This window comes from Apis dorsata, unplaced genomic scaffold (assembly GCF_000469605.1).
Source record: "Apis dorsata unplaced genomic scaffold, Apis dorsata 1.3 scaffold_465, whole genome shotgun sequence".
Classification (NCBI taxonomy): domain Eukaryota; kingdom Metazoa; phylum Arthropoda; class Insecta; order Hymenoptera; family Apidae; genus Apis; species Apis dorsata.
In genome coordinates, this window is record NW_006263705.1 from 140,902 (window position 1) to 153,490 (window position 12,589).

The 12,589-nt window shown below is 35.6% G+C and overlaps 1 protein-coding gene across 3 annotated transcripts in view; it reads left to right on the plus strand.

Annotated features, from left to right (window-relative positions):
• The window catches only part of LOC102676061 (epidermal growth factor receptor), a 167,316-nt gene that overhangs the window by 60,279 nt on the left and 94,448 nt on the right, over nt 1-12,589 (plus strand). The window contains exon 1 of one of the 3 annotated variants that reach the window (XM_006619926.2): nt 5,820-6,224. The exons of 1 other annotated variant lie outside the window; for it this stretch is intronic. In XM_006619926.2, the coding sequence (XP_006619989.1) occupies nt 6,203-6,224 (22 nt within the window). In that variant the 5' untranslated portion in view covers nt 5,820-6,202. Of the gene's footprint in view, nt 1-5,819; nt 6,225-12,589 lie in introns of those variants that run through there. One more of the 3 variants, XM_006619924.2, reaches the window with a different exon arrangement.

Consider the following 12,589-nt stretch of genomic DNA (forward strand, 5'->3'; position numbering starts at 1 on the left):
TAATTTCCCCCTCTCCCCCAAAAAACACAAGTAGCCCTATTATCGCTCGCACTTTCGTCTAAATTCGCCCGAGAACGAGCTTGCTAACAAGCAATTAAATTAGGGTGCCCTCGCGATTATTCCCCGACTAAACTCGCCCCTTCTAACTTTTCCTTTTTTTTTTTTGTTCCAGGTAAGTTCACGCGTCCAACTCGGACCGGATCCCGAGAGACTGACCTCAAGGAAGGACGGTAATGCACAAGGCTCGAGAAGACCGCGAGATAAGGATCGGGTGTTCGTTAGGCCGGGCCCCAAAAATCCGGCGCTTAAAAACAAAACGGGCCGGTGGTCGTCGCGCCGTTTCGTGGAACGGCTGTGCCTCCGCGTATGTATAAATGGTTGGAACGAGTCTACTCGGGGCAGGAGAGTGGTCCGTTTGCCTGTGTAATGGGGAGGGGGTTTAGATCGGGAGGGTAGATTAACAGGGGGATACACGTGTCAGGCTCAGATTGACGCGATTCCATTTTAACGAATTATCTTGACCCTGTCGGGGTAGCAGGGTGGAGGGGGTGTCGTTTTTCTACTCCTTCGTTGGAGTATGTTTGATAGGCGCTTCTCTTTGGCTCTTGGGGAGGGAGAGAGAGAGAGAGAGAGATATGTTCCGGATTTTTGGACGAAGATGGGGAGGGATGATAATTTGTCCAGTGTTTCGTTTCGGTGAAAGGGAGACTTTTCTCTTTCCGCTTCTTTCTTTAAGTTTGTGTGTCGTCGAATTATTATCTCGAGTTTTTTTTTCAAAAGTTGTAGATTCTTAAAGAAACTAGAGGATGTTTTGTTAATATAGATGTACATGTTTTTTCAAATAATTTATCGAAAGGTTGCGACACTCAATGATACTATCGACTTTATTAGAGATATAATAACAATATTTGTTGTAGATGAATGATTCTCTTTGAAACTTTTTAGTTTTAAATTTCGTATAAAAATACACAGTTGCTATAAAAGGGGATAAAATATATAAATTTTGTCGTATTTGATTCAAGTTAATTTTCCACGGTATATCTGTTATGGCGAACCGTATTACCTAAGAAAACGTTCCAAGTGTTATCGCGGACAGTTAGAATTCATAGATTGAGAGACTTTAAAGGTTACAATGCTATCTAAATCAAAAGTAACTGCTGATTCAGCGAGCTTAGCACGGTTGAAACCTAGCAACGGTTGAAAATCAACGTTTCCACGAAAGACTTCGAGACTCCGTAAATCAATTTGCATGCCGGTTTATAGAGCGCGTTAAAATAACGCGCTCCGCTTCGCATTTATGTAAATGGAAAACTGTCCACCGTCAGGCGCGACATGCGTCTGCACTTAATTCATTTTTCTCCCGGCAATTTTATACCACGTTGTTAAACGGCCCGATTCTTAAGTGAATACCGCTCAAAGCGAGTGATTGCCCGCGGCCGTCGAGGGACCCCCTTGAAAAATGAGTTTGTATAATTTTAATAGCACGTCCCTGGCCTCGGCCGATGGTTACAAGCGCGAAGATTGATCGATACATTGGACGTGGATAGATAATACAAGTTCGAACGATTCTTCTTCTTCTTCTTCTTCTTCTTCTTCGCTATTTTTTAATTGTATGAAATCGCCCTCGGTCTTTAAAAGGTTTTTGAACTCTATCACCTCCGTGGAATTTTAGAAAGTTTTGGGGCCATTCTTTTTGTATAATAGCGTTCTATCATGCTGGTTTCTTGTGAAAACACGAGAATATAGAGTATAAAGAAATTTGTATAAACTAAGAACGTTTATTTATTATTTATTATTCCACGCAGGTGTATGGAGATATATAATTTTTTGAAAAAAATAAATGATAAATTGATTGGTAAACCCGAAACAATTTTATCCAAAGTTTCCTTCGCGTTTCAAAAATTTAATGGCATATCTTGGAGGCAAGGATAATTCATGCAAATCCTCTTTGTTTATATATAATTTACATGTAGGTTCGTGTCATAATTCGAATTGGTGGCGCGATTTGTCGTGTTTTTCACCGACTCCTCTATAGATTTGCCGTGCAGATAGGGTCAGAACCGGAGCTGACAGAACGCATCTCGGGCGCACGTTTTACAAGTTGTTTTACAACCCGAGGATACAACGCCACACGCTGAGAACTCGAGGACCTCTCCCTCTCCTCGCGATAGCCGCCGCTCTCCTTTGTCCTGGACACGGATTCGACTTTTCGACCAGGTTCCTTCTCTTTGAAAGGTGTCCTTCTGTCGACACCTTCACGACGTGGTTCGCGCCTGATGGACAGTTTTGCACAACGATTTTTGTTTCCGTTTTCCGTCACGTACGTTTGTTTTGAGAAATTTGAGAAATTGTGCGAGAAAAGTGATACGTGTATACGTATCTGTCGATTCGCTGATGAAGCTTTTTGTGAATGGAAAAGAATTGTTACGAAGAGAGGAAAAGAATTGTAATTTGAAAGAGAGAGAATTTAAGAAAATGTTCAAGAGGGAAAATTTCGTTTTACAGTTTTTGAAAAGAGAGTTTTTCTTTTGATACAGCATTTCTTTTGTGCTCCATTTTATTTTGTCTTTATTTAATTTTACTTTCTAGATTAGATCTTTTTATTCTATTTTAATGGAATTTTTGGCTTGATTTCTACTAATTTCTAATCTAAATATATTGAATTTTCTAATAATAATTATAAATAGAAAAACAATAATTTCTTTAGTTTATTTCTATAATCTATCTCAGCTTCATTTTATGCATTTTCCTTTATATAATAACGATATTATATAAATCTCTCTTATCAGAGACTTAACTCGAAATCTATCCTCAATTATCCTTCTTTTGATTTTTCCCTACACGGTCGATTATTTTTCAAAATCAAGAATCACTAAAATTCAAAACAAATGTTATACCACAATTATCAAGAAAATATAAATTTTCCTCTCTTTTATCTCAACTGGAATGCTTTGCTCGTTAAACTTCGGATATTAAAAGTAATTAAGCGATCAAAAAGTTTATATATATATATAATCTGTCGTGTTCAGAATTTATAATCGATCGAACGGCGCCAGTGGTTGATACTGGAAATACTGGATATTCCGGAATAAGAGCACTCTCACTTTGCATGTCGACACTCTTTCCGTAGTAGGCTAACGTTCCTCACCGATAAAAGTGCACCGGTTATCGGCCTAGAAGCATCGCGATCGTTCGACCAGCAAATTTTAAGAAACAAACTCGATCCTGTTATGGATATCGTTCTATCTTGAGGCAACCGTCGAACAAACGAATCGAGTCTTCCTTTTAATGCTCTCTTCTCTCTTATACCTTTCTTCTCTTTTTTACAATTTATAAGATAAGTGTCTTTCACACAGTTGGAGATATTAAAAAGATAAATGGTTACATTTTATAAATTTTCGTTGTCGTCATAATCCTTTAAAAGAAATTGAAATCATCGTGTAGATTTCAATACATCATAATTCATACTATTTTTAATCTACATAAGATATTGACAAACGATAGATTAGATTAATCAATAGTATTAATAACTTAATTATGGCTATTGGATCAATATTATCGAAACTAACGTTGATATAATATTCTGTCTAGCGAAATCCGTGTCGATGATTTCAATGAAACCTCCAAATTTCACGAGAGGAATCTCAAGCGACGATATCAAGCACGCATTTAAATCATTTTCGATCGATGCATACAATCCTTCGTAAACACGTTTTACGAAGAACATAATCAACATTCGAGGTTATCCCTGGTTCTAGGAATAGGTTGCTCGAGGAATTACGACGCGGTGTGTACACGTGTATGTGTATGTACACAGAGTAATGCAAGGAAGAGCCGCCTCAATTATCAAGCTCGTTTGTATCAACGTTGTTTACAGCGTCTGGCCCCTGCCAAGCATTTATATCCACCAGCTTATACATCCAGGACGCGATTTTACAGCCCATCCACGCATCGCGGAGTATAAAAGCGCGCGCGTGCCCCCTCGAAGGAATAATTCTTCATTAATTGCGATTGCGGTTCGCATTCCTCCCTTCGAGGATGTGCCACATTCCCAGGCTAATATTTCATTAAATAATACTAATAGTAATAATAATTTCTTACAGATGATTTCGTTGGAGATTTCGTTCGAATATCAACCCCGTCGAGTGTTTATATTTCAACCGTGTATAATACTATAAACTCCATAACGTATTATCAGAAGGAGGAATAATAAGGAGAGATGAGCGCGAGCCATAAAAGTCGTGGTCGGGTTCGTGGTTCGCCATCATAGAGAGGATTCTCTGGGGCTATTGTCTCATATCTCTAAAACCGTATCGAGGGAGGGGGTAAAAAAAGTGCGTCTGCCGAATGTTCTAGGCTCTGAGCCTGATCCTCTGGCCTGAAACTCCTTTGGACCTGTCGTCCACGGGGAAACGTGAAACGCGGCGTGGGCCCTGTCCTCGGAATTCTCTCCCTCCCTCAACCCCTTCTCTCTCTCTCTCCCTCTCCTCTGTCCTTTCCCTACGTTTGGATTCTTTTGTTTCCCGCCGCGGAACCCCAGTCGAGATCCTATCTGACGTAAATAATTATCCTGGAGAGGCTGCAGATGCCGCGGCCTCGCGTTCGAACCGCGTTCGAACGTACCCCTCTTGGGGATTTTCATTTTAATCGTGGATCTCGAAACGAGATTCGAAATATTCTGGATATTTGGGAAGGAAGAAACTGGAGTTTTGGAAAGGATCAAAGTGATTAAGCGGCGCTTTGTGTCCAACCCTTTTCGGGTTTTTTGTTTTAATCAGGGAACGACGATTGGAAATATTTCGAGTATATCTTTGGAAAAATTGTTTGTCTCGTATCTCTAAAACCGTAAATCGAAGGAGGAGGGTAAAAAAAAGTGCGTCTGCTGAACGTTTATGTATTTATTAGAAAATGAATATTGGACGATTGAAAATTCGAAAATTTGAATTCACTTGTGAAAATTAAGCGAAATTCCAAGAAAAAGTGAATCTTGGTTATATATTATTGTGAAGCAGAGATCCAAACGATACAACAAAATCGAACACCTGTTATTCCCTTCTCCTTTCAAAGTGTCATCTTCGTGCCACTTTCTCTCCAATGATCAGACTTTTTAATCCTGATTTCAAGTTTCTATTGTGTTTTATCAAAATATCGACGAATTTCAGAATTTAACGAGGACGATTACCTTTTCAGTATATTGTTCCGGATTTATTTTCCAATATTTAACTGTTACATCTGTTACATGCGTTTTCATCTCGATAATCGTGACGTAGAAGGAAAGTGGCAATTTTCAGGAGTAATCTTTTAACGGTGCAATCTCACCGGCGGAATCAAGTGATTGCGGGGTATTGTTGTGAACACGGTTTCCTTTTTTAGCGTGAACGAACCCGATAAGGAACGGTTTTATGGCTCGCGCGTAATTGAACTGCGAGCAGCTTGATTTCGTTTTAAGGATACGGGTCGTGAGAAGCGATCTGTTTTGGAACGTACTATACTCGAAGCTTGATTTCAGATCGGCGAGAGAGATGAGATTGATCGTGACAGTGAGATATTTTACTTTACGTGTTATTATTAAAATCGATCGGTATGATCGAAAAATTTTATCTCTTAAATTTAACATCTTCCTTTCTCTTCCGAGATAAATTCTTCGAGCGAATCATAATATAAAAATTATCACTTCATCATACGAGAAACTTGTTTAAAGTTTTATAAATATTCAAATATTGCCTTTCCATTTTCCAATAAATTTTTCGAAATGAACGTGATTACTGCGTCAAGTAACGGTTTCACAATGTTTTCATACCATAGTCTGAAACATTGTCCTAATGAAAAAATTTTAAATCAAAAATAATAAATAATTCTCGAAAAATTGGAATTATTGCGCGTGATGTAACTTCGTCCCTCTGGGCCTGTCCTCGATCAGCCAAACAAATTACACGTTAAACGACGTGCCCTGTCACGCACATTCGAGTCTAATGTCACCCCGGGGGGAGCAATTTTCAGGCATTTTACTCGCGACACACGTTCCACGCCTCTGGCCCTATTGTCTATCCGTACGAGACGAGCGCGCAATTTATCCTCGAGGACACTGTCACGATCAAAAAGAAATCCAGCCTGCCTTTTCTTTCGTGTACCGCCTGAGAAATTAAATTTCACCAATCCAGGAAACGAATTGGGAGGAGAAAAGATTTCGAAGGAAACGAAGATGGATGAGATGGCGTCTACCGGTGAGTGAAGATCTTTTTTTCTCTCTCTTTCTCTCTTTCTCTATTATTTTTTGTCTTTATCTTTATCTTATTTGTTAGTTGTAGTTTGCATGAAAATTTATTTCGCTTGCTTGTTGTAAAGTTTTCACGAATGGTTTTTATTCGAATGGTTGTTGATAAGAAGCAAGTATGTGCGCAGTTTAATGGCTAATGTTTAGAGATTCTATCGATTATTGAGAATATCAATAAATTAAACACGAATACGTACGTTCGCCGTGATAAAAGACTGATAAGAAAAATAAAAAATAACGTCGTAGTAAATAATAGAGTATTGCATATATGTACGATAGATAGAAGAAGATTTTAGATTGAATATCGATTCCGGGTATAAAAGAAAGTTATTCTGGAAATTATTATTATATGATTAAATTTATACGAAATTTTATTTAGAAATAACGTGAAATTATTATATATTACAACGTGTATTTCAATATTCTTTTACGAATCTTCAACATTATTTTAATTTACTATTGCTTCGATTTCAAATGTTAATATATTTATGCTACATTTTTTAAGACTCGATTTTAGAATTCGAAATAAATGCAAAAGTTGTTGTACAAAAATATCGATTATTTATTAAATTATAAGCAATTTCGTCTTAGATGGAGCGAGAAATAATTTCTTCTTGCTTCCTCTAACACAAACTTCAATTTCTTATAATTTAATAAATAAGACTTAATCAATATTTTTATATTTTAGCTTCTGGAATTTATCCTGTAAAGAATATATTATTTACTCTCCACGAATACATTAACCATTTTCTATATTATAATAATCCAGAAGAGTCTTCACATACCTTACAAAATTGCTATTCGTATTTAAATATATTATTACACACCATGACACATGATTTACTATGAAATATCCCTTACTATATATTTTATTACTATTCAAGAAAATTAAAAACGTTTCTAATTCAGAACATTGCAATTTATGAGATCATTCGTGAGGTATTTGGCAATATGGAAAGTTTCACTAATCCATTTAGCTCCTTGCTTCCTTGATTCGCAACACCAATTTCGCGTATTGTTCTTCTCGAACGAACGATTTATCGGCCCCTTTGAATCGACCTCGTTTCACGCGACACTTCTGTCGATCGCGTATCCCAAACAGATCCGGAATCTTGGCAAACGGTAACGCTGTCTCTCGCCTGATTTACGATCACGATTGATCGTTACGGACGACTATCCATACTCGCGATTCGAATTTTAGTTCTACTACTTTGCAGATGGAAATATACAGGATATTTCGGCAAAATATAATAAAAGGAATTTATATAGAAATTAAAAGAAAAGTGCTACAAGTTTGTTAATTAAATTATAGATATTGAATATAGCAAATTTCATATTAAAGAATATGAAATCTCATTTTTAAACAATTTCAGAAATTTAATTAAATTTTCGTAATTAAAAGTAATGTTTTATTTGGTATTACATATGTATTTAAAATTTGTTCGTAATTTAATAATGAAAAAATTTATTAAAACAAAATATTTTCTTTACTTCTTTTATTTTCACTTAGTTTCACTTTTCCTTTTTTGTTGCAGAAAAGAACGAAATGTCCTGCGTATGTTTTTCGTGATTGCTTTTACGTTGTACGTTCGAATCAATTCGATTCCATAGAGGATATAACAGAGATCAATTTTGTACTAGAATTGCTTTGTTGTCTGCTACACTGTTTTCTCTTTAAGTTTTTGTATTCTAGGCTCGCTTGCCACGAATCTAAAGTGGGATAATAATCCTTTCTACTTCCTTGATACTTGAAACGATAGAAATGTTGAATGTTTTATGTCCCAGATATATTCTGTGATTGTTAGTTGTGCTTGAGTAGGCGTTATTACATCGAAAAAAAACAACGTTATTCTTCGTATTTATATTATACAAAACAGTATAAATAGAAGCAGGTTGAAAATCTGCAATAAATCACTCATTTTTTACCCGATCCGCATAAAACTTACAACTCAAACGATGCAGAATATTTTTTTACGATACATTACACTCAATAATTCAAAATTTGTGAAAAATAATCTGCCGTTTTTTTGCTTCAAAGTCTTCAATTCAAAATAATCTTTTATTTATGATACTATATCTACATAATATAACGTTAAATCTTTTTCTTCTTTCATTCTATCTATCTATGTATCAATCTGTAATTTCAATTGTTACAGGATGGTAATATATTCTATAAGATGTAACAAAAATTAGTATACAAAATATCGATCGAAACATTTATGCAAACTTGCAAATTTCAAGTTATAACAAATAAATTTCAACCAACATTTTTGTATACGAATTTTTGTATTTACTTTGTCTTCAGAATTTCCAAAAATTTTCACGAATACATACATGTATATTAAAACTTATTATATAAAATATTTATTCGTGAAATGATTGATAACTTATTTTGAAAAAAAGAAAGGGATGCATAGAGAAGAATTGAATGTTATCTTGAAAACTCTTCGATATCATATTATTTGTACATGATACAACAATGAAAAGTTTGATTCGTATTTAGATTTCTTTTCGTTTTTGTATTATTTGTGATGATCTTATATATCTTATCTTATAATAAGTAACAATATGTTTCCTTTCTTTTTCAATGATTTATTATTTATTTGGAAAATAGATTCGATGACAGATGAACATAATCGTTCATCCCCAATTTCGTTGATATTTTTTCAGTAACACTCGATAATCGTGAAATTTTTTTACATAGCTCCATTTGAAAATCCTTTCTTTCAAAGTATCTCTTTAATCGCGTATTCGATCATTTTGAATTTATTCCGCGAATAAACATAAGATATTGTACAATCTTGGTACATTTTGGATAATTAAGTAACCAGGACACACAATCATACGAATTTTTAGGTCAAAAAAGAATTTCTTCTTTATGAAATTTACGAGACAACGACTTTTATCGCCATATTTATAATTCAAAAATAAGAGAGTCTCGAAAAAAAAGAAACCCCCCACTGTTTAACCGCGATTTCGTACGTGAAAGAAAGCGATTTTCGCCTTTTAGAAAGCGTATTGGCGGCAAAAACCTGGAAAAACAGTCGTATCTTCTCATCGATTGCTCTCAAGAAGCTCATGAATATCCGTTTTACGATCTCAAAGGTTTCGCGGAACGATCACTTGAAACTCAGTCAATCACGAAATGTCAGCCTGACTCCTGAATTATTCCCCGGCAATAAATCGAACACAGCCAGATTGCCCCTGGTATTTGCAAAAATATTCAGTATTCCTCCTCCGTACGAGCAGATCCCCGTGATCGTTGTTTTTCCAAGAACGGTTACAAGTCAAGGTGAGAACCACCACGCAAACTGGGCAGCTCGAAACGGTTCAACAAAAGAAGAAGATATATATATATATAGAAAGGAAGAGAAACTGAAAGAGTTGTTCGTGCCAAGAACGTCGAGGCGAAAGAAAAGCGAGAGGAGCGAGAATCCGTTTTGAAACGATAATGGCTGGTCTATACCGATCGTTACGGAGCTTGGTAATTATCGTTCTGCGCCGGCTAACAATGCTGCCAACTGTCAAAGTCCGCGAGTGCAACGCTCAATGATTAGTCGACGCTCGCTAAAAGTTGCTGGATTCGAAGAGTGCGAAACCGTGAAAAAGTTTTGCACGTGCGAAACCTCCGCTTCTTCGAACTCGTCCATCCGTTGCAAGGGATTTAGTTAGAGGAAGTCCTGCTTGGAGAAAGAGAGGAAGATGGATCTCTTGGAATGAAAAAGTTATGATGGATATTTATGAAAAGAATCTGGTGGAAGATATGAAAATGCTTCGTTTCTTTTAATAATCCTTGGTTTATATTCAAGAAATTTTAGTCTAAAGATTCTTCGATTCGAATAGTCTAATATTAGAAGATATTCGAATCATCACAATTTCACTTGAGAAAAAAGTAGTATTGGTTTTATTTAACCTCAAAAGAAATCGATTAATAATTAATCGATATCACTATTTTAAAATCCAAAAAGATTTTTTGGATAACAATCTTGAAAATATTCAAAAGAAGATTTCAAAATTCGTAATCTGATCGCGTATCGTTAAACATGGCGAGGAAACATTAAATTTTAATAATCCTGTTAATACTTCCTATGGCAACGAATTAAATTTAAATTTCAAATTTGTCGTTTCGAGTCGCCATTTATTTAACATATATATAATAGCAATTAATAGCAACAATAATATAAGAGGACTGCAAAATCGATTCGATTGCAAAAGCGAAATTAACTTATTCATTTCCATGGATTTGTAATCGCGTCCATTTATCGGTAAATGGATTTCGTTTCCTGCAAGCGTTACGTAATTTTAAAGCCGATCGCCGATTCTGTCCGGGCAATGTCTTGCCGCGAACTGTCGCGAAGAAAAAAAGAGGAGACGAGACGCGAAGAAAGGGACGCTAAAAAGCAGGAACACTCTGTCAACACCCTTGTACGTAATTTGCAATTTTAATGCTCGGCCATGAATCCCCTATCCCATGCGGTTCAACTCGGTTGCGTTATACAAGGATACGTAACTCGATAGGGTAATAATGCAAGACTGATGCAGTCATGCAAATTATTATTCAAAGGCTACTGTATTCTTCACGTTGAATCGCTCGATCGGAGATATTATTGTTATGCAGATCCGCGCCTCTTCGTAATTACTTTTGTCGCGATACCGATCGAGGGGTCAAAGTTGGATATTTTAATCTTTACAAGACAATGGAGGGTAAAATAACAATGTGATCACAATTCTTGATATTTTACTATTTTAATATTTATATTCTTTCAATTATTGACTTTAATTTCTTGACTATCCCCGTAAAAATTAAACGTTTTAAGGAACGCGTGGGTATATAAATCGAACAAAAATGAAAACAGGCGCGCAAATAATTTTGAATTTTTAATAATTTTGACTCGCAGTCGAATTCTCTACGTGCAAACATTCCTACGTACAAGGTTTATAGACGATCAAAATCGTAAGCCGAATTGAGTGACCATGATGAATGGCAGTCGTACATTCGACTGTTTGGGCTGCGAATTCAACGAAAGCCATGAATGAGCTCTAAGGTTATGTTTTCATGAGTCTCACGTATCGTTCACGCTGAAGTAATCGTGGCGGAGTGTGTATCCCTGCTTTGTATGCGCTTTTTCACTACCACGTGGATCGTAATCGCTATTACCGAGCTTAACAAGCTGTAAACAAAACGTCGAGGCCGGAACGTTAAAACAATCTTGGGCAAGGGAATATTTCAATGAATAAATGTTGGCCGGGGTGTAGAAGATCGATATAAACATTCTCGCTATAAAGAATACGGTTCACGTAGCACGCACGGTTCCTCGAATAATTTATCGCTCTTCGTTACGAATATACGATTTCGTAACGAACGGTTACTTAATCGAAGGATTTGTGCAAAAATTGGACCAATTCGACCAATTTTATTTCGCTCAATTGAATCACGAAGTAAGTTTAGGTAAAAAAAATTAAGTATTTCATTATATATTTGAATACGTAATGATAAGAAAATAACGTTTGAATTACACTCATATCGAATCGATTTGTATCGAATAAACAATCGTTTCAGATTGCCTTCTTATTAATCTTTAAATGGCTATTATCGTTAAAATCGCAAAGCATAAATTTTACCGTGAAATTTCTCGATAAATAGAAGAAATTGCTAAATAATTTTTTGTATTTTTTTTTTTTTTTTTTATAATTTATTTATCACGACAAATTTAATAACGTACAAGACAAATCAAAATTCTCGTGGATAATGCTTTGCTAAGAATATATTTATAAATAACATTATTAAAATTCTAGATTTCTGCAGTAAACGATTTTTTTTCTTTTTTAAACCTTTCAAAAGAAAAAAGAAAAAACACTATCGTATAAAATCATTATTATATACGTATATGAAATAAATATTAATTAGAAGCTCACGATAAAATAATACTCGAAAAGAAAAAAAATCTCTTTAGCATATTTTGTAAATGTCTAAAACGTATCTTTTCCTTCATAATTAATTCCATCTTAACTCTGCAGTAGCACATTAATGTTCTCGATCTTCTCGATTATATCATTATTTATCTCAAAATAATTTTTCTTTTTAACCAAATCATCATATAAAAAGAATATTATCCACGTAATTAGTAACACTATTACAACGTTATGGAAAAAATCGAACGAGAAACAAGTGGGCCTCGAAAATTCACTGAAATTATTTATACATCATCCCCGACACCCTCGCGACTCGTCCATGGCCCCCTTACACAATCCTCCCCTCCCCCTCCCCGCCTCCCTTACACAATATTCGAACACGTGACTCGGCCGTGCCCCGAC